This window comes from Stigmatopora nigra, chromosome 7 (assembly GCF_051989575.1).
Source record: "Stigmatopora nigra isolate UIUO_SnigA chromosome 7, RoL_Snig_1.1, whole genome shotgun sequence".
In the NCBI taxonomy this organism is placed as follows: Eukaryota; Metazoa; Chordata; class Actinopteri; order Syngnathiformes; family Syngnathidae; genus Stigmatopora; species Stigmatopora nigra.
The window spans coordinates 7,841,788-7,868,431 of NC_135514.1; the positions used below are offsets into that span (position 1 = coordinate 7,841,788).

General features: G+C 40.8%; 2 protein-coding genes and 2 long non-coding RNA genes across 7 annotated transcripts in view; all 4 read left to right on the forward strand.

Annotated features, from left to right (window-relative positions):
* The first annotated feature begins 1,551 nt into the window (after window positions 1–1,551).
* Window positions 1,552–6,307, forward strand: LOC144199274 (uncharacterized). The gene is made up of 3 exons (XR_013326876.1): window positions 1,552–1,700; window positions 6,037–6,146; window positions 6,271–6,307. It is a non-coding gene; the product is annotated as an uncharacterized LOC144199274 (long non-coding RNA).
* Window positions 6,308–8,563: 2,256 nt separating this feature from the next.
* On the forward strand, window positions 8,564–21,699 carry phactr4b (phosphatase and actin regulator 4b). Of its 2 annotated transcripts, XM_077720791.1 has the most exons (14): window positions 8,564–8,789; window positions 11,788–11,958; window positions 12,197–12,277; window positions 13,191–13,688; window positions 14,608–14,952; window positions 15,978–16,109; window positions 17,481–18,000; window positions 18,375–18,670; window positions 18,853–19,051; window positions 19,232–19,287; window positions 19,611–19,672; window positions 19,772–19,909; window positions 19,981–20,057; window positions 20,168–21,699. In XM_077720791.1, the coding sequence occupies exons 1-14, from the start codon at window positions 8,729–8,731 to the stop codon at window positions 20,181–20,183; spliced, it is 2,652 nt and encodes an 883-aa protein (XP_077576917.1). In that variant the 5' UTR covers window positions 8,564–8,728; the 3' UTR covers window positions 20,184–21,699. The 2 variants fall into 2 exon arrangements, with proteins under 2 accessions (XP_077576917.1, XP_077576916.1); XM_077720790.1 differs by lacking the exons at window positions 8,564–8,789; window positions 11,788–11,958; window positions 15,978–16,109 and having other exon boundaries at window positions 12,201–12,277.
* Window positions 21,700–21,991: 292 nt separating this feature from the next.
* Window positions 21,992–26,195, forward strand: rcc1 (regulator of chromosome condensation 1). 3 transcript variants are annotated; one of them, XM_077720741.1, is made up of 10 exons: window positions 21,992–22,053; window positions 22,708–22,803; window positions 23,342–23,529; window positions 23,656–23,835; window positions 24,442–24,541; window positions 24,638–24,760; window positions 24,845–24,985; window positions 25,079–25,198; window positions 25,276–25,428; window positions 25,558–26,195. In XM_077720741.1, the coding sequence occupies exons 2-10, from the start codon at window positions 22,728–22,730 to the stop codon at window positions 25,731–25,733; spliced, it is 1,257 nt and encodes a 418-aa protein (XP_077576867.1). In that variant the 5' UTR covers window positions 21,992–22,053; window positions 22,708–22,727; the 3' UTR covers window positions 25,734–26,195. The 3 variants fall into 3 exon arrangements, with proteins under 3 accessions (XP_077576867.1, XP_077576864.1, XP_077576865.1); XM_077720738.1 differs by lacking the exon at window positions 21,992–22,053 and adding an exon at window positions 22,133–22,268; XM_077720739.1 differs by lacking the exon at window positions 21,992–22,053 and adding an exon at window positions 22,146–22,165.
* A 275-nt stretch (window positions 26,196–26,470) lies between these two features.
* LOC144199036 (uncharacterized) overlaps window positions 26,471–26,644 on the forward strand; it is a 62,582-nt gene continuing 62,408 nt past the window's right edge. The window contains exon 1 of the long non-coding RNA XR_013326822.1: window positions 26,471–26,568. This is a non-coding gene — a long non-coding RNA (uncharacterized LOC144199036). The remainder of the gene's footprint in view (window positions 26,569–26,644) is intronic.

Genomic DNA, 26,644 nt, shown 5'->3' on the forward strand with positions numbered 1-26,644 from the left:
TTGCTGTTAGATCAAATAACTTGGATGAACAAAAAACTCAAAGTTCAATATTGACGCATGTGGTTGTTTATACTGCTTCATTGCATGCCTTAGTGTGGTCAGTCTATGCATATTTTTAGACAAACAGTCTGACACACGTGAGTCAATGAAGAAAAGAGACTAACTATACTTTCCGCCTTGTTAAGAGCTGTCCGTGGTCCTGGTTCAAGAACAACAATTGCACTATTTGAGGTTTAGACTGTTATACTAACATTTTTTACACATATTTCCTTTATGAGTAAAATAATTTTGAATCAATGGCTTCACTTTAAGGGACTATATCCGACAGTACTTACCAGTATATGTATTTATGTGATATTTTTATCACTCACTGATCCAGTTAGTTGAAAAAGGTGGAAAATTTACACTTACACATAACTTGTGTCTCTGGCTGGTATAAACTGTGTAAAAAATGCGCTTTAGTATAGTGGAAAAGGAGAAGTAGCATGCCACTCATACTTCCTTACTGGAAAATGTGGGGCCCAGTAGATGCTAGAGGAAGTGATATTATTCACCCCAAATTTACTTTGTTTTCATTCCCTTTCAAAATAAATATAGTATTACTATCCAGCATATTAGGAGGTTTAACTATGAATTATACATTTTTATTTGATGGGGCACACATTTTTTTCTTTCTGTACTGCTTATCCTCACAAGAGTTGTGGGGGTGCTGGAGGCAATCTCAGCCCACTGAATTGGTGGCTAGCCAATTACAGCCCAAAGTTTTTCTAAGATGAAAAGTATGCTGTGTCACCTTGGCCAGGTGCCTCGACCAGAATGACATGGGGGAAATATTAACTTTCACTTGAATATGGATAAAAATATGTATTCCATTTATTTACCAATACCATATGAATAACAGAATAAACTAAACAGACAGAACAATTCATGAACTCTATAGAAAAATAAAGACTAGGAAATTTCACAGTGATTTGTATTTTTCAGAAGACTGTTTAGCTTTGTGCATTTTATTTTATTTTCATGTGAAAATGAAAAAAGAAGAGGCATGCTATGACGACATTTGTCCACAAGACGGCAGCCTCAATCTGGAAGGGCGTTTACATAAGTAGGCAGTTTGACCTCGACTAAGTAGCTTCGTTTTTTTGTTATAGTCGGGAATTACCTAATTAGAAAAATGCAAATACACGTATAAGAGGAAACAACACAGAAAACATCTAAATCGGTGTAATTACGAGGTATATTAGGGTTGCATTTGCAATTTTTTTCGCATTTTGCAACCGCACCAATTTGAGTCGATCTAGTTTGGAAGTTAAATTCGTGATAGGTCATTACTTAAAAATAAAAGGTGCAGTCAAATAATACGCGTCGGAATTCCGGTGACTTTGCGTGCTAGAAACGCAAATTGGCTAACCATCCTCCACCCTTTTTTCCCAGCCGGGATCACTGTCTTCCCGCATTTGTCTCTGGGTAATGTAGTATTTTCGCTGTGGGGACGAGGTGTTTCATAGCGCCTGCGGAGGAGCCGCAGCCTCCGTCGAGGACTACCGGTTCCGCCATGCCCGGCTCGGGATGGCTTCCGGTAAGCGCAAAGTGTTTGGACTTTGGGGTTTGTGGACTATTTGAAGTGGGTGAAAGTGCCCTGCTTGATATTTCTACTTTGGTTGTAATTTGGGGGCAAGAAAGGGAGGCGCACAAAAAAGGTGAGTCACGAGCGAGGAATGCGAGCGCTTTTGTGTGAACGATTGCTTTTGGAGAGAGGAAAATAACCCAAGTTGGCCGATCGGCTACGAGACAACCCCGTGTCACGGTTAAACATTCACAGAGCGACATTGTTTGCAGACCTGTGGCGTGGTTTTTCTCTGGGGAACAGCCGTTGAACTCGAGTATGGCTACTTTAATGGGTCAAATAGTTCTACTCGCTGGGAATCGGGGTGCATTTTGCACGCATTCCCCGAATTGGGTGACCGCACATAACAAAGGGTGCGCGGTGAGACGTGGTAGCGTATGTGGGTTGTATCGGGGATTTTCATTATGTTATACTCTGATGCAATAACATACATTTAAATACTGTAGCTTATTTCCTATAATTCATTTGCATATTGGACTTTTTTAACCGTAGGGCCTCGGATCTCGGTGAATTATTTGCTTTGCCTTCTGATGCGTTCTATTATTTGTTATTGGGATAAATGATAACAGGCATTTGACAAGTCAGATGTTAAGATACAGGTAAAGTACATGGACACTAATGTTTGTTCCTGGGCGGGGCGAAAAATGTACGTAATGCTCGAGTGTGGTTTTTTTTTTACTGTTGACATTTCAGTCGAAATGCATCTGGCTTGGACGTGTTGAGTCAAGTCATTGCTTTCCAAACGCGTTCCTTGAATAATTAGCCGGATGGGTTTTACTCAGAAGAGCACAACCGGATGTTGTCGTTTTTCTCCTCCGCCAACTTTCTTATTCTCGGTCATTCATATTCACATTAGGCGGAATCTTGATCCCACTTGACGCGAGCGCGTTTCGGGTTCGGAGGTGCGGGTCGATACCGGAAGCCTCCGCTTCCTACCCATCGGTTACAGGCTCTTTCACGCGATTGGTCACATCGTTTCAAGCGGCGTCATCCAACCAGGTAATGGTGCGCCTTTTTGCCAAAATAATGCGCTTAACTGTTAGACAACCAGCCGCGTCGTTGTGTTTGTCGAGTAACACGCAATTGAGAGCTAATCAGGTGTTAGGGCCCGTCTGTCCATTGGTCCCGTCTGCCATACACGGATGTATCTAGTACAGGTACTATTAATATTTATAAATTCGAGAATTGCAGTGTAAAGGCACGTGCATGTTATCACTGTCAGGTGGAATTTGTCGGACGGTTTGTGAAGGCATCATACTGTACTGTTCTGTATCTGGCTGCTTCACTGTTCTTGAACTTGTATATTTTCCACTGTTATAGCAACACTTCCTCCAGTTTAATGTCGTTCTGGCCTAATAGCTTCTTGAAGGCAATTTACCCCTCTGAGAAAATGCCTTTTGGAACTGCTGCTCTTTCCATCCACTTACGATTGGTTGTTCATCTGTAATGGGCCATTAGGAGGCACTTTTGATGGGTGAGCTGTCAGGCTGGTGTGATTGATTCAAACCGATAAGGTTGAGCTGAGATCTCTAATTAGAAAAAAAAACAACTATAGATCTCATCTCGATCACCACGCCAATCCAGACAGCTCGTCATCTGGAGATGCTTATATAAGGCTACAGTGGGATCTCGGGTTCGATATTCTTCATTCATCCATTCATTTTCTGAACTGCTTATCTTCACAAGGGTCACAACAGGTGCTGGAGACTATCCCAGCTAACTACAGGCACCAAGCAGTGGACACCCTGAATTGGTGACCAGCCAATCAGAGGGCTCAAGGAGACAAAGGACAACCATTCAAGCTCACACTCGTACCTAGAGGCAATTTAGAGTGTTCAACCAGCCTACCTTGTATGATTTGGGCATGTGGGAGGAAACTGGACTACCCAGAGAAAACCCACGCAAGCCTGGGAGAACACGCAAACTCCACACAGTGAAAGCCAACCTTGGATCGAAACCTCAACCCCAGAACTGTGAAGTTGGCGTGCTAACCACTCGGCTGTCATATATTATCATGTATTTACTCATCCTTTATATTTCTATATTTGCAATGGCCACCTGCGAATAACAAAAAGAGTGCAAGCTATATTTTGGTTGAATGCTCAATTTTAAAGCATTCAAATTCTGAGAGTGATGAAAGTGGGCCGGTGGTCCCTGTAGTGCACAATACTTTTCTAGGGCGGACTGGGTGATGATGATCACCTAAACCTGATTTTAAAAGACACACACGCGCGCACGCACACACACAAAATATCCTCGACCATTAGAGATTCTAGTGAATAAATTTTACCGTATGCACAACAACCAAACTAACCTAACCAGTTGTTCATCACTTGGGTGAATTGGTACTTGAACAGAGTGCACTTAATGACTTTCCTTCACTGAGTTTGTGACCTTTGTGCCCAGAATGTAAGAATGGCAGTGTGAAGCAAACAGGCTATTTTAAGATTGCACATATGCTGCTGTTCACTTTCTTGTCTTAATTGAATTAAGACATGTAGTGTCGTGTTAACGGTTTGTTCACTCCACAGATGGCTGTTTATAGAGTCAACTGCTCCGAGGATTGGTTTGCCATATATGTTTTCGCATGCCCGATGGACTTTTATCGTCCTACTTATTGTGTTTGTGGAGCAGGCGCTGAGCAGAGCAGAAAATGCCATCTCGTGTCATCTGTGTTGTTCCCTAAATGTGGTTTACCGTATTTATATTTGGTTATGATTCCCTCCCCCGCCCAAGTTGTCAAGAAGCCAAAACATGACAATATTAATGAGGAATATCCAGCTGATCTTATTCTGCTTTTGTTGGTAATGGGCTAACTGATGTATCACAGCAGACTTTCTATGGGACGCAAAGGTACACAACCATTCCGTCCTCATGAACTTAAACCTATTGACCATTTAGCGTTGTCCTTGAACGTAAGAGGTGTGGTTTTGGAGTGTGGGAAGCAGCCAGCACAAGTACAGTCTAAATATGCGAACTCCAGATTATCTCATGTTCTTGAACTAATTGAGAATTTGATAGAGAGGAGGATGTTCACAGCACTATATTAAAGAAACTACATTAGCAGGCAAAGTGGGCCACCTACGTCCCATTTTCATGGACATAGTGTGAAACTGGCTCTTTGTACAGCTTGAATGTGTAACATTTATTCAGGCTACATGGTCTACACTGGCATTGATATCTCATGCAAAGATAATGTGTGTCTAAAGTGGTGGAAAATCACTGCCTCCAATTTTCTCCCATTTTAATGCATAAATGCTTAGTTAAGTAGTACATTTTGCAGCAGATGTGGTTTTCTTTAGTCAGACTGACAGGGAAGTTTAAATTTGGCCTTACCACCCAATAGTTTTTTTTTTTACAGAACTGACAAAATGGGGAGTTGGAAGGATATACCGTTTCTAGAATTGAGAATTTAGAGCTTGTGGCTGTTTATCAATGTCATTTTGAATCAGTGTTGCTGGTTTGCACTTCCCCAATGGCAAAAACAATGGTGTGATGATCCACATTGATGCCATAAAGCTGTTTCCAAGTTTATATTGATTCTTAGATTCAGGTTGATCCATTTCAAGATTTCGGTGATGAGCCATGAATAGTCCTTCAGAAAAAGTACAATCTTGATAATCTTAGTTTAATTAGTACACTCAAAAGAGATAAACTATAATGCTGCACAGATTGCATACAAAAATAGAAAATTCATTTCATCTATCAAGTGCCCACTGAATTAATAATAATATTCAATAATAGAAGCCATTCAAGCACTAACAAATATTAACATCGCACTGCCTCCTAAAATATTGAATATTTACACGCAAATATCTCGGGAACATTCACTGGCAAGAATTACAGGGTGTTCCAAAAGTCTTACGCACATTTTGACATTTCATTTCTTAAACTATTAAAGATACTCATTCATTAAATATCTGCACTGCTCATGAGTGTAGCCTATCCCCGCTATCACGCACGGGCAGTAGGCAGGGAACAGACACTTTTTGCCAATCGTAATGATGTCTACAGTTGATTATTTTAGTTACGTATTTCATATTGCACAGGGGCTTTTGGTTTGAAGGCAAATTTATAAAAATAAAGATGCTTGTCAAAATTTCTGCAGGGGTTACTACAGGGGAGTTGTTTTATCTTTACTGCACAACAGAACAACACAAACACTATAAAATGATCATTTTATATATATTTTTTAAGTAAGGTAACATTACATTCATAATTGAATAACAAATAAAGTAATTTATTTACTTAATCACAGAAGTTTGAAGTTTAAAAGACAGAGGATGTGAGAGATGAGATAATGATTGATATTGACTGGTGTGTATATATATTTTTAATCATGATCATTTTTGTCTTACCGCCCAGGTCGTTGGCATAATTTTTATGTCTTTTGCCTCTCTTTGTTTAAGGCTATAAAATGGGTGGAGCCATATCTTCCTGTATGCTGGCCACCTGAGGAAAACAAATTCCATACTGGTGCTGATGAAAGCTGCCCCTCCCACTCATGATTTTCTACTCTGTATGTTTACTTTATTTCTTTACACTCATTTCTTCAATAAATCTCTCATGTGCAGCAATATAAGTCATCATTCCACTTGACTTGCTGAACTTAACTGTCTTTTTTTTAATTGTTTTTGTTCCAGGAGCATTTGATTGGTGTGCCAGAGTATCTGTAATGGAAAATCGTGGTGAGTACAAGGATGGATGTTGTGTTAAAGCTGAAGTAAAATGCTGTTGAGCTACTTATTTTGCTGTAGATCTACTGTGTTAATAATGTTTGTCTCGTTTGAGAACACATTAGCCACTCAAAAAGTCAGCCACACATCTTCAGGGCCTCAGTCTGTGGCTCCATTTGTTCTGTTGTTCTACATTAGTCGAGTGTCAAATGTGCATACCGCCTTGCTGGAGGGTGGTGTTGCCTGAAGTTCATGAATATCCAATGTTGGTTTGTTGTCTTAGTAAAAAGACTCGCTTAGCTTAATAACAAAGGAAACTAGACGCTATAGGAATGTTATATTTACATTTAATCATTTTTTAGGCTTTTTCTCCAAATGAAACACGGGTGCCAAGCAACTTGGGAACATACTTTTGGCCTGGCCTATTTGAATAAAACCATCTCGGCTCAAGAGTCGGCGTGAGGGAATCAAATACTGCAGCGTAATAAATGTTTGATGATAGTAGTTTACTGTGAACCAATGGTTCACTAATCCATGTCATGTACCGTAACATACAAAAGAGGCCAAAGTCACATACTTCCTCACAGACTCATTCTCTCCAGTTTTCTCCCAACCAATGATACAACATAAATTAAAATCATGTCTTAGCTTTAGATTAGTCAACCATTAAGTAAGAGTTGAAAAATATTTGAGAAATGGTAAATCTATGTAGCGCAGTTATCCACACATTAGCTCACATTCATCCATTCACACACACACATTCCAGTGGTGTCTTTGGCGGAATACATTGTTTCCCTTCACACTATAGTCCTCCTCTTTGTTATTTTGCCCTATTATGGAGTACAGACTGTCAGGTTTACTGCATAACTCATATTCCCATTAACATCTTGGACCTGTCGTCCACATATGTGGACATCACATTTTTGTTTGTCACAAGACTACATTAAATTTTGGACTACAAGGGCCTAAGCGTCCACTTATGATGTGGACATAATGTTTTGCTGAAACTACATCATGTAAAAAGATAATTCTTTGTTTTTACACTCATCAGTTCCCAATTGGCCTAAATATCAAAGAGAAAATAAAAAAATGCATGCCTTGTAAGAGTCCGGGTCTTAGGATGTTAAATATTGTCTGCCTGTTTGATGATAAAGAACTTACTGCGGCCACCACACTTTAAAATCTATCCAAGTTTTTTTGTGTAATAAGCTATGGCTAAGCTTCAAAGAAATCACAACCATTTCTGTTTGTGTGTGTGTGTAGGAATAGAATGGTACATTAAAACACAAACCTTCAGTATCCCAGTTTGCTAAAGTCTGGCCCAGTCTATTATCCAGGTCAGGCCAACAGGTTCTGTGCCCATGTGGATTGGCTCAGCTCTTTCTGGAAGCTGGCCCAGTGTGGAGGCTGTATGTGGGGCACAGAAAGAGAAAGGAAACACTGTTGAATGCACACTCGCTCACCATCTTTTGGGAACAGCTGAGATTCAGCCAAACACTAAGAAAATTCCATTCAGGCATAACGACACAGTTTGTTGCATAGGTGTATCTTAGATCGGGTTTTATGAATGCACTATAACCGCGGAAGAAATTAAACTACTTTCTTAGGGTTAACTTCCCCCTTCTTACTCATATGTCTAGCTGCCTTGTCTATGGGCAAAACATTTCATTAAATTTAAGCTAATTCAGTTAAGACTGGTCACGAGAGACGTGGAGACGTGCCGTGAACCGTGTTTGGCTGTAATGAGAGGGTAGAACAGCATTGTAAACAGGTGGAAATACTCAGTTATTTGCTAAATTATAGGTAAACACTATTGTAAGGGTTCCACACATCTCATCTTTCTTTGTTCATCTCATTTTTAAAATTTCTGTCCATAGACACTGAGCAGTTCCACCCTTGAGCCTTTGCGTGTGAATTAGGCTTCTTATTTTTTTAAGCTGCTTCTTGTCTTATCTAGTTCGCTTCCCGTGGTTATCCTCGAAAATTTCATGAGACTAAAGGAACACTGAGGTGCCTTATGGGGAGACTTATCTTCTGTGGTTCCATTTGGTTACATTCATTGGCCTACATATCATTACACACTCTCCCTCTTGAAAACATAACTCGGCTTACCCAGGAATGGTTGGCATCTTTTACTGAATACTGACCTGTGATATAAGCCAATGAGGGAGGGTCGGTCAGCCAGGGAGAGGGAGTCCAGCTCCTGCAGGGAGGGAAGGACTTAAGGAGATTGAAAGAGGGAGGGGGCGAAGGAAGTACTGGAAGGAATTGAGGAAGGGGAGACAACAAGAACAGGGAGAAGAAGAAAGAACTTGAGTTTGGGAAGACTTTGTTAAAAGCGCAAGCAAGGCAGGTGCAGACTCATGTTTGTCAAGGTTGTGGAGATTTGAGCACAAGGACGGAGTTCCCCACAGGGGGTTAGATCATGGGACAGAGTCTCCGTGTGGAGACCCCAGTTCAGGAACCACAACAACAAAACAATGGCGGTGAGTTTCTGCACTCATTCTTGGATTCTCTGAACATTTCAGAACACTGTAACCTTACTTAACCTTTAGTGAAGCTGATTCAAAAAGGAAAACTCATGGTTAGACATTAGTTTTTCACAAGTACTACGCAATCTCGCTCTCTTTCGCTCCTTCCCCTTCATAGTACCATCGCAAGGAATGTTAAATCACTGGGATCACATGGAGGAATGTCAGCTGTGTTTGCATGTAGTTGTACACGTGTTATAGATGATATTTAGCTTGCTAAGTGAATTCAAGGAAAATATCTAACAATGAGGTTCAATTACAATATTGTGTATATATATTTTTGGGCTGTCACGGTAATCTGCGTTGCAGTTATTCAATTTCAAACTACTGAAATCTCCTTTTCTGTAAATGGCTGTATGTCAGTCATGTAGATTGAATCTAGGAGTTTGTTGGATTATTCAAACAATATTTTGGAAATAACCCTTATTATATATTGATATATAAATATTGGTTGTCTTTATAGTCAATGGTTATTAGTATGGTTGTTATGTACGCTATTTTTCTTCACAATCTGATGTCATCACATGCTCACCTGTAATGAACACAGTTATCATGACTCATGGAATCATGTGGTCACAGAGAAATTCAACCTGCATGGCGCATGTTTATGGGAATGGTAGGTGTGGCCTTCTATTCTCACACACCCGCATGTTTCCTGAGTCCAGTCCCTTATCTCTGCAGCTTCTGATTACACAGCAGGACAGTCAGAACTACTGTGTAGTTCTGCACTAACATGTTATACACGGCAGGTCACTGTTAATGTGTTAACAGGCTGTGGTAATGAGCTTTGTTGGGTGATTGTCACAGTATTGGACCTTGCAGAGCAGTGTTTTAAGTTGAGTGTGTTGTGCTTTCCAAGGGGAAGAGGTTGTCTTTGTTCTGTCACAGAATTAGGGTGGAGTGCCGTTTCCTCCCTGTTTCAGAGCTACTACCCCCCCCCCCCCCCTTCTCTACGTTTGTGTGCCTTTCCTATTTTACACCCATTTCAAGTCTCACGATCACTAAAAGCCAGTCTTCTTTTATGAGATCCATTTTTGAAGAATAAACTGCAGTCCACCATTTGCTTGATTGAGAAGTTGGACTTTTTTTGTTGTAATTTGTCATTCTTTGAAGCAAAAACCTAATCATGCAAAAATGCTTGTCTTCAAAGAGCTTTTATTTTTTTCTTCAACGGATGACTACTTCATGGGCTGAGCAATCATCACCTCTGCAGTGCTGCGGTGTGTGCTGGCCTGGCACTGTCTGCTTTTATCCTGCTTGACTAGCTTCAGCTGAGCCACTGTGAATCTGCAGTTAGTTGTGTGACAAATATTTGGATGGCAGAGTAACTACAGCGATTTTAATAGGATATTATGGCACATGGTCTGAATCCTCTCAACCGTACCTTGGAAATATAAGATGGATTTCTTCAGGGAGGACACACCCTTGGATCCCCGACCACTTGTGATTTAGATTCAACAATTTCCTGTCTTCTGTGGTGATTTAACTGTTGGCATAAAGATATTATTTGAATTTGGGATCTCTTCTTACCCATGGCATGCTGTTTTAAAAGCTGCCAGTATGGAAGTGGGATTCTTAACAGCTACTCTCCAGGTAAAAGTATTGCTTACATTTTTAAGATTTAGAATGGTTTGCAACCAGTTCAACAGTGTTCAATTTTGGGGACTTAAAAGATGTCGGTTACTGGTATGTATAATCTATGTGTCTTTGCGTAAGCTTTGATTTGCCTGTTTGTTTGTTTTTTTACTACATGATACTTACTCAAAATAGGGGCTATTTTCTGCTCTACACATCATTCTGTGTCCCTGCAAAGTAAATAGTAGACTGAATACAATCTTTACTTATAGAAAGTATTAGCTATACTTGCAATGGTATTAAGAGATTGCAACTGTTTCCAACCAAATTCTTTAAAAATGCAGTTGCACAAGCTTTTCAACATTTCAGCAGGGCTAGTATTTTTCATTCATTATCCGAGCCACCTATCCCCACGTGGGTTGTGGGGGTGCTGAAGTCTATGCCAGCAACATTAGGCAGTAGGCAGAGTACACTCGGAATTCCTATTTTTGAATTGTAAAATTAAACTTTGAGTCAGGAAGCAGACATAAGCCGTGTGCAGTGAAAGGTTTTCATGTGAATACAGAGTACTGTAATCCACATCAGCATTTTAAGATTTGCATTGGAAGCAGACTTTGGGGCATTAATACTGCAAGGGCATGCTGTGTGTGTGTGTGTGTGAATGGCCTGTATAATGTCAAATTAAAATAAAGTTGGTGGAGTAATACGTGTCGTAATTGTATATTTTTCATCATATTATTTTTTTAATTATTGATAAGATTTAATTGAAATTATTTATAATACTGCTGTGGCATATTATTCAGAGTATATCTAATCAAGAATTTTTACTACGGTTATTTTTAACTGCTGATCCCCAATTTAGGCTGCATACAACATGACTAACAGACATTTGTGCTGACAAAATCCATGCGTGTATACTTTATATTCCTCAATTGGGACAGTGAGGCCTGGAACATTGATAAGATACTAGCCTCCGCCAACTCAAGGAATGTTGGTGAAAAGTTGCTGAAGATGAGAATAAAATCTCTCTTATAAACTGTAGCTCTGTGTCCATGAGCTCTCAGAATCACGATGCCAAAACACAGTAGGTCCCTGAGACAACTGAACTAAAGATAATAACTGTCTTTCATAAGAATACTGTTAATATTCTTCGTAGAGTTGGAAGATGACTTAGCTTGCAATCATTTAATTATTGTGGGCTCTTCGGGAGCTGTAAATGTTGATTTATTTTTTTTCCCAAGATCACATAGACCAAAGTTGTGTGTTTATGCTGATTAAATGTACCTTACAGAGATGTTTGGGATTTTAAATAGGACGCAATGGAGTCTCATATGTGTTCTGACTGGTAAGATGTTTCACATTATTGCTTTTATTACAGGTGATGAAGGTGAGCAGCAGAACAGCACGAGTGCGGGAGAGGCGAGCAGCACTGGCGACACCACGCCTCCCCCTAAACGCAAGGGCAAGTTCTCCAGCCTTGGCAAGATTTTCAAGCCATGGAAGTGGCGGAAGAAGAAAAGCAGTGCGAAATTCAACGAAGCATCAGAAGGTTGTGAGATTCATTATTTGGAAAAAGTTCTACTCCTATGCTATCCCTCACATTTAAACCACTTTAATGCTGCATAGTTAATCCTAGTATGATTGCAGTTTTCATTGAAAAACAAAAATAAATGCTACTCTTCTGCCATTTTGTTGCTACAAACTTGATTTGTTGATTATGCAGCTTATTAACCTATAGTATAACAATGTATGTAATTTGCCGCTATGTATTTTTGTTGATATGGCAGAACTGGAGAGAAGGATGTCAACGAGGCGTACCCGCCAAGAACTTATACAACAGGGATTGCTAAAAGAAGTTCCAGACAATGGTACAAGTTCTCTAATTCCTCTGATCTTTTGCAGTGTCTATATTCATCTATGTTGTGTAGTACTGTGAAAGCGGTCGCACCCACACAGTTGGGAAAGTGCAGTCATCGGTGCATAATGGCAGGAACACTAGAGTTCTATCCAGCAGGGGTCTGAGATATGTTTAGAAATGTCAAAACCTTTCGTCTTGCATGCCGCCTTCTTTTTCAAACTAGTGTACTAGCCGTTTCATTATTTTCAATATGGCTCTCGAGAACGAAAAGTGGAACAAATGATGCCCTGCAGCAATGTGGCTTTGAGAGGGGCATGTACAAGTTATAACGGAGGCCTCATTTTTTTTTTTTTTTCATCCCCAGGAGCCCATTTATTAAACCTGCAGGTGCTCCTTCAGAACAACAACCCACACTCTCACTCACTATCTATAGGGCTAAGCTATTTTGACTGGCCAATATAATTGTGACCTTGGTTTATTTTCTTCTGAATATGTCATTTTTTTTGTCAGTTTCATGTCAGACTACTAAATAGCTCAAGCAAATGTTATTTTAGGGAAATATATGGACTAAAAGCCCTCCAGATATACTTATAAAGGAAGGTGTTCCAAAGTAGTGAATACCTCTGTATGGCACGTTGAAACACGTTTCTCATATCACTTGTCTTTATCACCCAATAGGAAGCTGGATTTCATCTCGTTCAAATTTAATATTTAGGATTTGCCTTCTTTGTGTCCCTGACTATAACTTCCCTTAGTTTTATTTGTATTGTTCAGTGATATACACCCGCTACTGCCAAATAGTTTACTCCATTTTTTTAATGGCTGGAGACTTGATGTCTTCAATAGTGTCAATCGTTATATTTGCTTATCAATTTTATATTTCTCAGTCAGATCAAAGATTATAACAATTTCTTCTACTTTAGATGCCGATGGAGCTGCACAAAGCCTGAAGCATCACTATGTGAAAAATGGCCACACTTTGCCTGCGAGTGGAGGAGGAGGCGTCGGTGCTGGAAGGAGCCACCAGGGTAGAACCTCTTCGGATTCAGAGTTTAGGGTAAACCCTACTTGGCTCGCCCATTCAGACGACCATAGGGGCCGATCTCCCTCGGAAAGAGACCGCCGAAGAGTTCCAAGCTCTAAGGGTTCCGCAGCCCCGGAGGAAGAACACAGAGGAAGTGGGGTGATGGTATCCCGTGGGCATGGAGAGACTGAATGGAAAACTAACACGACGTGGCACGGGCACAATCAGATGGATGAAGGCCGAAGTGGAGGTCAATTTCACCCTGAAGATGGACACAGAAGGGCCGCTCTCCAGAAAGCACCCTCGGAGGACATCAGGAGAAGCCGACAGGCAGACGCAGATTGGAAGCCTACTCTTCCCCGGCATGGTTCTGCCGAAGAGGGACGAGCCCGGAGAGGTGAGTCATTTCGTGCACCCTCCCCCTAGCTTTCCTGAGAAGGAATGTAGGAAGTTTTACACGGTGACATCATGCGTGTATTTTGAAGGGATGTACTCCTGCTGAATCCCTGTAGTCCTGGTCCAGCTTCTATTCAGGAACATAGGAAAATAGCTCATTCTATCATCCCCTCTCCTAATTAATTCGAAACAATCACTCTTTTCTTCACTGCCCTTTAAGGCTAACCTTGTAAGGACATTTAAACACTGATAATTGGTGAGAACAGATACTTTTACATTCTATTGTTGTGCATCTTTTACACCTGAAATGCAGAGCAGACATATTAGAGAATGCTGATGAAGATATTAAGAATTTTCAGTAAATTGGGATAGTTTTGCATCCAAATCAACACCCACTTCTTCTGATCTTCTCTCAAAGATGCTTTAAATCCTAACTGCAGATGCAGGACTGAAAAGAAAAACTGTAATCAGCAATTTCAGAGTTATAGCTTTGAAGTGCGGCATGGGAGTTGCAAAAGAATGTGGGATGACACGGATATATTTGGGGCTGGCTGGGAGTTGTGTGTTGGTGAGTGGTAATTGCAGCCACCTACACTGTTTTTCGTTTCTGCTGATCCAGACATAATGCAATTTTAAATCAAGTGCTATCCGAGTGCATGTTTGGAATGGTGACACCGCACAAAATAGGCTCCTACTTGTATTGTAAAGAGCTTCTTTCCATGTTAGGATTTTAAACTTTAAACAAGTACAAAATAAGATCCCAAAACTTTTTAATTTCCTTCATCCGTAGTAAAAGTACTGTTTGAATCTGAACTTCAATAGATACATTGTCCATTGTCTTTTTATATATTTTTTAGCCAATTTCCCAGTGTGTGTGTGTGTGCAAAAAAATTAAGCTGACAAATCTCTTATCTTCATAGAGTCAGACAGCCATTTTGTCTCCGACCCTGAAGCACTGAAGGATACCCTTCGTGAACCTCTGCCACCGAAACAGTCCATCCTGCCTCCAAAATGGCTGATCAGCTCTACGCCTGAACCAGGCAGCGCCTCTTTGAACCAGGCCCCAGTCCAATACGCATCTCTCTCGTCCTCCTCGAATACTGCACCGAATACTGCACCCAAACCTACAAGGAACGTCGTCTCAACTGTGGCTACGAACGCACAGCAGCCTTCATCTGCCGGCTCATCGTCCGCCACTCAGGCTATCAAGCAACCGCCTCTGCCTCCTCCTAAGCCAGTGAACAGGGGCAACCCCGGCATGCTAGGTAAGCTTTTTAAAGTTGTGCTTTGACAAATACCTAACAGTGATGAGTTGCTCAAGTTAATCAAAAAGTTACAAATGTGCCGGATGAACCATCAAGTAGGCTCCAGCACCCCTCGCGACCTTTGTGAGGATAAATGGTACAGAAAATGAAAGAATGAATGATTACATGATATTCCAACTTTCCATTTGTCACACTAAAAAGCCCCTGGTCACACTATTGGGGCTTCTTATTCAGACCGAATTATTTTTTAAGGCATTTTTTGGTGAGATGGGAACTCATGAGCGACATTAAACTGACTTTGATCCTGCCTAAACAAGTAGAGCTATTTTCCCTCTGCTGGCTTTCTAGCGTAGCAATTAAAAAAAAGACATCTCTTCAGGCTACGGTCTGCTTCTTGTCTAGGAAAAGCTTTGCTGATTACTTTCTGATACGCAGATACTTTTGCTTTTCCGAATGTAGACGTGCTGGTTTCAGGAGGCCGTTTTAATTCCACTTGGACCTTTCGCAGTAAGCAAGCGCAATTGTGAAGATGCGGTTATTGCTTACTGTGAAAGGGTGTTGTAGCTGCAACCATTTGCCATCACTTGACTCGCTGAACATAACAAGGACTAGAAGTGTGAGGTTCAGTTCGCACGAGTGTAGCTCAGTAGTCATTGTTTTTCCTCTGCTATTTTGTCTCAGTAGGGATTATCACCACATTCCCATTCAAGTGAGAGGTCTTACTTTGAATCATGGTGATTCAACTTTACATGTTTTGGTACTGTGTAGGAGTGGATGACGTTCCTTTGCACAAATTTATGTGACAATATTTAGGATCTTATCTAGCGTTCAGTACTTGTTCATTGGCAACCCCAAAAAGGAGCAACCAAGCGGTTTCACCTTCAACCACAATGAGACGACACCTATCTCAGGTGCAGATACTATCATTGCCTAAACTTCCGTTGACACTCGGTGCATACACACTGCTGCCCTGCAGTTATGTTCAAAAAACCTTTGGCTGAAGGCCTCCATCTCCTCCTTGTTAGTCTCCGCCTTACAGGGTGGAGCACACGCACAGCTTCCGCTCTACTGGTCCTGCTGGAAGCGAGAATGCGAGTATGATGTCTATCTGTCCCTGCCTGTCTACCTTTGCCGGCGGGCTGGAGGCCTGCGCTCAGGTAAAAGGATGCGCTCTGGTATCTGTAGGCAGGGTGACCATGTCTGAACACCGCCTCTTCCCTTCAGAGTCTGCATTTTCCATCATATGACATCCTTTCTAGCTGTCTATATATTTACTTCCTATTGTCTTCTTCTCTTGATGGAACTTGTTTGCGTCACCTGTATAGCGACGAACAGGAGTATTTGAATAGCCCGCGATTTAACAAGTTCGCCCACTTAAAAATTATGTATGACTCTGAGATTCACATCATAGGGGTGCATTTCCTAAATTGAAAACATTAGTTGAGAAAATCAATTGTGGGGAATTTTGAATAATTCATTTGCATTGTTAGAAATCGGAAGAAGATAAAGACAAGTGTAGGTCTCCATTGGATTAGGGTGGAATGCCACGGAAGGTTCCCTTGCTCAAGTCAGCACATGTCCAAACCTGTGTAAAGTTTGCTAATGGCAACCTCGATAAACCAGTACAAGCATGGGTCAAGATTTTAATTAAGTCTCTCATGGTGGTTGTGCCCCTATGATGTCAATTTCAGATCTATCAATAATGTTTAAGTGTGTGAACTTGCCAAATCACAGCGTGTTCAAATACTTATGCTCTTCACTGTATATAATTTGCATGAGCAGTCAATCTGTTTGCTGCTTGCTTTCATAGAAATACTTTAAGAGGCAAGTGCTATAGCAGTTGAACATATTAAGTTTGATATAATCTACCTTTGGCATGTGAATGAAAGTGGGCCTTCAGTAGGTCTCTAGCCTGCCTACAATGCATCAATGGAATTTTAAGGACGTAATCCGCTCAACTCTCCTGCCTGAATGGGATGGATATGAATGAATGGACAATAAAGACTGTAACATAATGGTTGACTCAAGATCTTTCTTGGCTCTGGCTGGCTTGTGGTCTGCCAGCACTCACCATTACTTAAAAGTCATTTTAAAACCTTTTATATGATGCTTATTATAAGATTTATGGAGTAAATGATTTTGCATGTCACTTACGAGTCTGCTTTTGAGCTGCTTGTTCACAAGACACCGTTATTGACAAAGACCAGACGTCTGGTTGTTTTGAGCATGCAGGCTGTGTTTGTCTTCTCTGGGGCACATGTTGAACACAAGAGTGTTAGATCAATGTGTGCATCCATGTTGACAAGTCATGTGATGTCATTCTCTGTATGCATTCACGCTCAGTTAGACGTGTAATTCCAGTTGTTAATCTGTATTCTGTCAAACTGGATGTCTCCAATGTTTACACTTGAAGAAGCATGTGCTTTCAATTCACATTAGCCGAAGCATAAAACGAAGACTTAATGGGCTAAGAGTTTTTATGGGTTTGTTTTACGGTTGGATGTTATTAATTGCGCTTCTGTCCTTAGGAGACCTCGCCCAAGCTGCCGGGGGCGCTAGTCTTGCCCCAGCCAAACCCTCCCCACCGATGCCTCCAAAGAGAACCACCCCTGTCACCAAACGCAACTCCGAAGACTCCTCGGTTTCAAGCCATCCTATCGCGCCCTCGCCACTTTCTCTTGAGGACCAAGGCTCCGTGAGCTTTCAGCTGCCTGCTCCGCCCCCATCCCCTCCGCTTCCTTCACACATTCCGCCATCTCCACCTCGACAGCAAATACACCACCTTCACCATCAACACTCTTACCCGCATCCCTTACCCCAACCTATCCCCATCTTGTTTGATCCCCCAAGTCCTGTCAGTGAGTCGCCCCAGCGCCCAGCTCCTGTCCCACTGCACATCATGATCCAGCGAGCTCTGTCCAGTCCCGGTCCTATTCAACCCAACCCAGATGGCTCACAACGTGCTCACACATTGCTGTTTGAAACACCCCCAGACTACCAAGCAGATCGAGGTCGTCCCCTTGCTGTCAGCATCCAACCCCTTAAACTGTGAGTTCTTACTATATAGGAACAAAAGTCCTGAACAAAGTAAAAGCGCCTCTTTTTTATTTTTTTATTTAATTGGATATTTTCTCATTGGCTGCCTTTGAGGAAAATTACCAAGCCATCTCTGCTAAATGAACTGTTTTTACATTGATGACACAGCAATATTTGCATATTACAAATTACAGTACTAAAACTAAGTAAACAGATTAACTAACTTCCTATTGTTAACTTTCTAATGTTTCATGTTATTTATTACATCAACTCATTGGCTGCCATTGCCACATTAATGGTGCAATCCCTTTAAACTTGAAGGGCCATTAATTGCACACAAACATAATTATTCTGAAAAGTTTTATAACTTTTTCCTCCACTGCTAGATCTGAAGATGACTACTCTGAAGAAGAGGAGGAAGAGGAAGAGGACGACGATGATGAAGAAGAGGACGAGTACGAGGGAGAGATTCCGCAGCCAAAGCTAGAGCCACGCAGCCGACGCGGTTTGGTTGTGGATGCTGGAATTTGCGTCATTCCAAGTGAAGAAAACAGTGATGAGGAGGACCACGATGATGAGGATGAAGAACATGGCATGTGTAGAGACGACAGTGACTCAGATGGTCCTGTGCTTTATAAAAAGGAAGGTTCGGATGAGGATGAGGAGGAAGAGCCCCCACTGAGTAAGCTATGTACATAATATCATGAAGGAAAAAAATCACTCTGGTTGTTAATACGATTGTTGGTCATAGAAAATGACCTCCTGGATTGTAGTGAACTATCAATCATAACCCAATAGATACAACAAAGACTCTGTCAGTCTTCCGCATCAATAATAGCCATATTTGTTTTGCTTTTTCTCAAGGTGCCCTGGCCAGCAAAGTGAAAAGGAAAGACACTCTGGCTCTGAAGCTGAATAGCCGTCCCTGTGCACCCGATAGGGACAGATTTATACAGGAGATGAGCATCAGAGATGACCAGCCACCAGGTCATGGGGCTCTCACCTGGCAGAGCAGGGAGCAGTGGGAGGCAATACGCACCCAGATTGGAACAGCCCTCACAAGGTTAAAAGACACCTCATAACACTGCATTATTGCTTTAGCGTGATTCTAAATGGCGTGGAAGTGTGTGACTTGGGATGAAATGCATGCGGCAGCTCTGGAAAAAATTGTTGTACTTTGGTCTTGTTTTTCAAAGTAATGACATTGTTTAAAAATAGACCTCGCCGCTTTTCTCTCCATCAGACGTCTTAGCCAGAGACCCACTGCTGAGGAGCTTGAACAAAGAAACATCCTTCAACGTGAGTCTTTCACTTTCTATCACTTACATTTTCAACTCACTTAGTCACTGTCATTTCAATCCATTAAATTATTGTTCACTTCATGTGCTCGATATGAAAAGATGTTTCCTTACTTTCGGCTATTTCTCATATATTTTCGTGTATATTTTTCTACATCCAGTATCAATGGGAGCAAATGACATTTGAAACTCCAATAGCTGAATGCAATCTAATTTTGTCGCCTTTTGTTGTCTTCTATCTCATTTGTCTGCTCAGACATGAATACCATGTCTAAAAAAAGATCTTTTTCTATTTTTATTTATTTATCCTTTATCTTCTAATAGCCAAAAATCAGGCTGACAGACAAGCAGAGGTTCGAGAGATTAAGAGAAGACTGACCAGAAAGGTGACCACCACCTCCTGATTTATTTTACGAGCATAACGTCCAGTCTAATATTTGGCTGCATATTGAACTAAATATATTTTGGTTCATTTTTCCTCATAGCTGAGTCAAAGACCAACAGTTGCAGAACTACAGGCCAGAAAAATTTTGCGATTCCACGAGTATGTGGAAGTCACCGATGCCCAAGACTACGATCGCAGGGCGGACAAGCCATGGACCAAGCTGACACCTGCTGACAAGGTAACGGACATGACATTGACCTTTCTCCTGCATACAATGTCTTATTTTAAAGTATTCATTTATTTTCTTAGGCAGCCATTCGGAAAGAGCTTAATGATTATAAAAGCACTGAAATGGAGGTTCATGAAGAAAGCAGAATTTACACAAGGTATCCATCCCATCATCTTAAAGTCACAGTGACGCTTTTAAACATGAAAATGGCAAATTTGAAGGTTTCACATTGGGAAAATTCACCTGTTAATGTCTATTTCCGTTTAGGTTTCACCGGCCCTAAATCCACCATATTCCGCTGGCGAAAAGAAGCACTTAAAGTCTCTAGCAAGCAGCTGTTTGACTATGCAGACAGACCAACCCTTTCTCATTTCCTGAATGTACTGTACAATTAATCAGGGAGAGCCTGGAACTTACTAGAGACAAGAATGCTCCCCGCTTCCCCTCCATCAACCACACAGACTTGATTTCAGTGGCTGCTAGAAGCTGTAGTGGTGCTGGAAGATGATGCAGTATCCATCCCAGACAACAGGGGGAACCACGTGCCAACCAAATGGAGACATTTGCTAAGGACTGACCGTGCAGGGCTTTCTGCCCCCTCCAGTGCTGTAATGTGGTGTCCTCAGGGACCTAGGTCTAGTAATACCTTTAATGCGGCCTCATTCTGTGTTGCCTTTTTTTCTTCTTTACTCCTGTATGAAAACGCTAACTCATTCATCGTGTTCATTTAAGAACTTAAAAGTAATAATAGCTAAAAGAAAATATGATAATATCAACTTCTCCATGTAATAGTAATGGAGACTCATGGCTATAGGTTGTGTGGAATGGAGGATGGAGACTGGGATATTCTGTTTTAGGATTGGACATCTCTGGGAAATTGTGTGTTTTTATATTAACTGTACAGATTGCTATTATAATATCTTAGAATGAAACTCGGAAAATCTAATTACAAAATGTGTCATGCACAAGATATTTTATATTATAGTTTTGATCGTGAGTAGTGACGGCGCTTGGTTTTGGAAATCTCTTCGGCTTGCCTGTATTTAAAGTTGTGTCGTGAATTGGTCATTTCAGCGTGACTCTTTAGATATAGAAGAGGAGATGCACAGGTCAGGATACGCTAGGTGAATTTTTGTGCCAATGTAACCCCAATGCCTAGGGAAAAAAATAGGATATTGGTATTCATATCAATTCTTTCTGAAATCTGCATGAGCCAACTAAGATCTCAATGTCATGGATCTGGAAAATCTCTCTTCCTTTATACTTTTCTATGAGTTTTGTACTTCCCTTTAATCACACATGCAATGTATTTCTGTAGCCGTTTTTATAAGGTCATGCTGGTACTGTTCACCAAGGATACAAATTGCTGTGATAGATCAGGGGTTTGTCAAAAAAAAGAAATATCTGAAAATGTATGAACGGTCAACAGGGGATCATTTTGGCTGAAATTTATCTGCAACTGTTTTATTTTGTAGTGTTTTCTGGCCAGTAGCTTACAGGGTTCTCTGCTGTGTACAGGTGGATTATAGGTTTCACTGATGCTTGTGTATATCTTGTCTTCCTTTCATTTGAAAGTACATTTTAAATAAAGTATTATAGGTTGATATTTTTAAGCACCGAATCTTAGTTAATGATTAAGTGCTACAAGAATGGGAAAGGCAATGTACACTCTCTCTTCTAAAGGCTAAGTTCATATTTTAAATGAATGTGAAGATGTATGGACTGATAGTTGTTTTTGTTTTAATTGTACATAGTAACTTCTGGATCTAATTAAAAAATCTTACTGCTTGAACCATTTATGCACTGATTCAACAGGTTGTTTTATTTATTAATCACCTGTCATACATTTATTGATCAAGATCTGGGCCAATGACAAAAAGCTCCATCTTGAAGAATGATGTTACCATCCCCAAACAACACATATGACTACAATGTCAACATAAAGTGTGCTTTTACATAGTACAACAGTCCAAAAATTGCAAACATGCATTGAACAATTTGTGAATTTTAAGTGCTACTGTCACTTTAAAGGGGCAGAGCCTCTCCACCAAAATCACGTGCAAATCATCGCGAGATCAGTCACCCGGCTCCCGGGAGCAGGAGCAGCTTGCGTGTTGTTACTTCCAACCACGCCGCATTTGCACAAGTCTCCGGTTGGTAACTTTAATAACATACAACATTGTCTAAAACATTTTTAATCAAAGAAATTGGCAATCCTAAAATAGTGAATTTGTCTGTGGATTAGATGAATTTCGACCCATCGCGGTACTAATGCTAAAGTTGCTAACTAATGCTAACAAGGGTGCAAACGTACTGTCTTGTATATATTTGCTCACAATGATTTACTGGCGGCGATCTAACGTATTTGGTGAATAATTTATTATTATTCAATGTTAAACATATTTATAGCCATTGTTTGTAAGGTGTTGTCATTCACCACACGCTAACTAGAAGCAACATTTAATTGGGTAGGCACGCGGACGTCGCCAACTCAATGCAGTGCCATAAACGTCAGAATCTTGTAGTTGAAGGAATCATGTTCGTGAGCATTGAAACGTTGACAATATGTAGAGACCGACGTGAAATTAGGTTGAGCCCTTTCCCTAGTTAATTTTAAATGCGCACATAACTTTCGAATGAGCAGCAATGTGGTGCAAAGGTAGTTGTGCGCAACTGTTCAGTCCACTTGCTTACAACACTTTCACCACGTATTGCAATGCATTGCATACACTTGGATGTTGTTTCTGGTTTAAAATTATATTTGGGAAAAAAACCCTTCTCAATGTATTACTGTGCATTCTCCATAGGACGCACCACAGTTGCAGTCATGTCTTCCAAAACAACGGGTTCAAAGAGGAAATCGGATATTGTTGTCGAGCCGACCGACACAAAGAAAGTAAAAGGTATTGTTTAATTTGGGCAGACTAAACTCACTTTATTTCCAATGGTCTTGAAGTAATGATTCTCATATCGCATGGTTATTGTAACTGTGACTCAAAGAACTATGGAGCAGCATGAGAATGCATCTTAAGCCATTATCAGACTTACGTTTTGAAAATATTGTTACATAAGCATGTGTTTCAAGCTTTATCACTTGGGGTGGAACATTGCAATTGTTGTTTTTTGTTAGGGATTCCTTCTTTTTGCACCATAAATATGTCCACGTTTTGGGGCTTTACTGCTAGGAAGAACAGTGACACCTAGTGGTAGGATTAAATTAATGCAATTGCTTCATAGCTATACATGTGCAACATGATCTTCAAACGTTTTTAAATAGATGCACTATTATGCAACCTTTTTGTATAACTTCTAAATTTGGTTACGATCCTTCAGTGATTTAACCTGTTGAACTACACTAGCATAAGCGTAACATTTCATATATAAGATAGTGTGTGTTTGCTTTATTTATTGTCAACTTCTCGCTCTGTGCATTTGCAACAGTTTACCACAGGAGTCATGCAAAGGATGCTGGGCATGTCCTTGTTTTGGGACAAGGTGATGTTGGACAGCTGGGTTTAGGAGAGGACATCTTTTCGAGGAAAAAGCCAGCTCTCTTGTCGCTCCCCGAGAAAATTGTACAGGTGACAGCCGGGGGCATGCACACGGTCTGCCTCAGCGAAACTGGCGTGGTAAGTCATTCTGTAAATACCTTTGCTCTATAAGGTACAAAAGATGACAATTAGCCAAGGATACATTTGACTTAAAAGAAAATTGGAAGGAAAATGGCAAAATTTGAACAAATACCTCTTCCATAGGTTTATACGTTTGGCTGCAATGACGAAGGGGCCCTTGGTCGCGACACAAAAGAAGAGGGGTCGGAGATGTCTCCAGATAAAGTGGTACTGCCAGAGAAGGTTGTTCAGGTGTCGGCAGGAGACAGCCACACAGCCGCACTAACAGAGGAGGGAACTGTCTACGTGTGGGGCTCCTTCAGGGTCAGTCGTCTTACTGTTTCCCCATATTATGTGCTGTGTTTACATACTATATGGTACAATGTATCAAAGCAACTTATTCCTAAAAAGGTCCCAGATTCGAACGTTCCCATGTTGCTTTTAGTAGTATTGGACAACCACAGATTGGGGCTATCAATGAGGTTAAACCCTAGTTTAATCTTGCTGGGTTTTTCTTTGCACTCGATTTAAACGTGTCGCTCCATTTTTTTGTAGTCATTGGATTTTCATTAATATGGTACTCAGTGGCACACAGGTAATTACATCTCTATTATCTCTGCCTTCCACTGGCATTACAACTCCCTTTATTAAGATCAGAGCAGATTTCCCCAAAGGCAACACACTCAACTTCTGTTTAGAGCACCCGCACGCACATACACATTTACACATAAACTATAGGAAATGTTTATTCAGCATTAGTGGATCTAATCAGATTGGTTGAGACAAATTCATAACTACTTCATCAACACAGATTGAATCCATGGTATGCACTTGATTTATTTTTCTTGTATTAGATTCTTAACATAAAAACAACTGCCTTGTTTTTTTATGCCCTATCTTAACCCGTTTCATTAATCTTTTGTACCACAGGATAATAATGGCGTTATTGGTCTTCTGGATCCTTTCAAAACAACTCCAGTTCCTAAAAAACTACCCTTGATGGAGGAAACTGTTGTGAAAGTTGCATCAGGTAGCTATGACTAGTGTGACTACGTTGTTTTAGCTACAGTTTAAGTAGCTGGAATTTTTTTTAATATATATTTAAAATTGGGCAATGTTTCACTAGGTAATGACCACCTTGTAATGGTGACCATGGAGGGAAATCTTTACACGTCTGGCACTGCTGAACAGGGACAGCTAGGGCGAGTGCCCGAACTATTCTCAAACAGGGGAGGCAGGAAAGGCCTTGGTAAGTAGCATTTACCACAGTTGTTGTCGTGTTTGTCATGCATATCCCACGTACAGGTGCTAGTTTCCATTCTTTTGATTTCAGATCGATTGTTGATTCCTCAGATGGTAAAGGTCAAAGGGAAAGTGCACTTCATAGATGCCTTCTGTGGCGCCTATTTTACATTTGCCGTGACCAAAGAAGGACACGTCTATGGTTTCGGCCTCTCTAACTACCACCAGCTTGGTGAGTGTCCCAATATTTGGGTTTCTAAAATGCACTATGATAGATACAATATTTTTTTGGCATGCTTTTATTGAATTGAATTCATGCACCCAGGTACCAAAAGCACAAAGATGTGTTTTGTACCAGTAAAACTGACCACCTTCAAGAATTCTACAACGTCCTGGGTGGACTTTTCCGGAGGACAACATCACACGGTCTGCCTCGACTCTGCAGGTAAACTTAAAGATTTTTTTTTGTAGGCTCTCTATTTTTAGTGCAGTGCTAAGTCAGAGTCGTTTCTCTTTTAACAGGGCAAGTGTACAGCCTGGGCAGAGCAGAGTATGGGCGCCTTGGCCTTGGTGAAGCAGCTCAAGAGAAAAGTGAACCCACAGCTGTCAGTGGAGTTGAACCAGCCAGCAGAGTGACATGTGGAGCATCTGTCAGCTATGCTGTCACCAAAGAAGGTGAACCATGCAATAAAAAAAAATACCAGATAAATGGCAGATACGATCCTACTTTTCAAATATATTTTTTTATTTTTACACTTTCTGTATTTTGTCTGGAATGACTAATGTTGGCCTTGTCTACTCTAGGTTCTGCATATGCTTGGGGAATGGGCACCAACCTCCAACTTGGCACGGGTCAGGAGGAGGATGAATGGAGCCCTGTGAAAATGACCGGTAAGCAGCTGGAAAACGCCATAGTACTCATGGTGTCCAGTGGAGGGCAACACACGGTGCTTTTGGTCAAAGACAAGCAGGAAAGCTGATGAGCCTCACATCATGCAATGATGCTTCAGCTGAGTTTAGTGTGCCTAAAATGGGGGGAGGGTTGTAGGATAATTTGTTTTACTATGGCTTCATAATGGCCGAGAACAAGTGGTAAATGATGGTAATGGACATTTGCAGTACGTAATGACAAATGCAAAACTATTTTTTTAAATTTTATTCTTCAGTTTCAAGTAAAAAAGGCATTTAACTGTCTGTGTGCACATCAGAGCCTTTTTAAAGTAGTTGTCCCAAGTCTGGACTTTTAAGAGTGTTAATTTTCCACATTAGAACATTAATTCCCAGGCTTTTTGGTTCACAAAGAATATTTCTACTCATTGGCTTTTGTCAAGCTGCTGTCCAGAGAAAATACTCAAATGTTTTCATTTCATTTGCAACACAGTGCTGTATTTTGCTACTATTCTTGTCTTTACAAAAAAATAAATGTGATTATTTTACATGGAGTTCTACTGTTTGTCTTAAATTTAACAGGAGCAGCTCTGGTTCCCATAATTTGGGTTTGGGCGTCTTTCTACAGCTTTTTTCCTCTTGAGCTTTCTTATACTCCATATGATAGGTTCTTCTAGCCCTGATATGCCTCATGCGATGTCTTCCACCTGTGGAGTCAGCACTGTTCCACACAATCTAAATCAGTTCATGTCTAAGCCATTAATCACATCGTGACTAACGTTGCATTAAATCCTCAAGCTTGTCTAGGACCAGCGGCTGTTTTTCTAACAGGCATTGGCAAATTCAAACAGACTCAACATCTATTTTACATTTCTAGGATTAAAACGCAGACCAATTATGGATTTCTAGATGAGTCTGCCTGCACTGGTACTGTTTGGCAAACCTAATTTTTCTACCAAATGGTCTATTGACTTCTCACCCTTGTACAATAGATGATTACTTT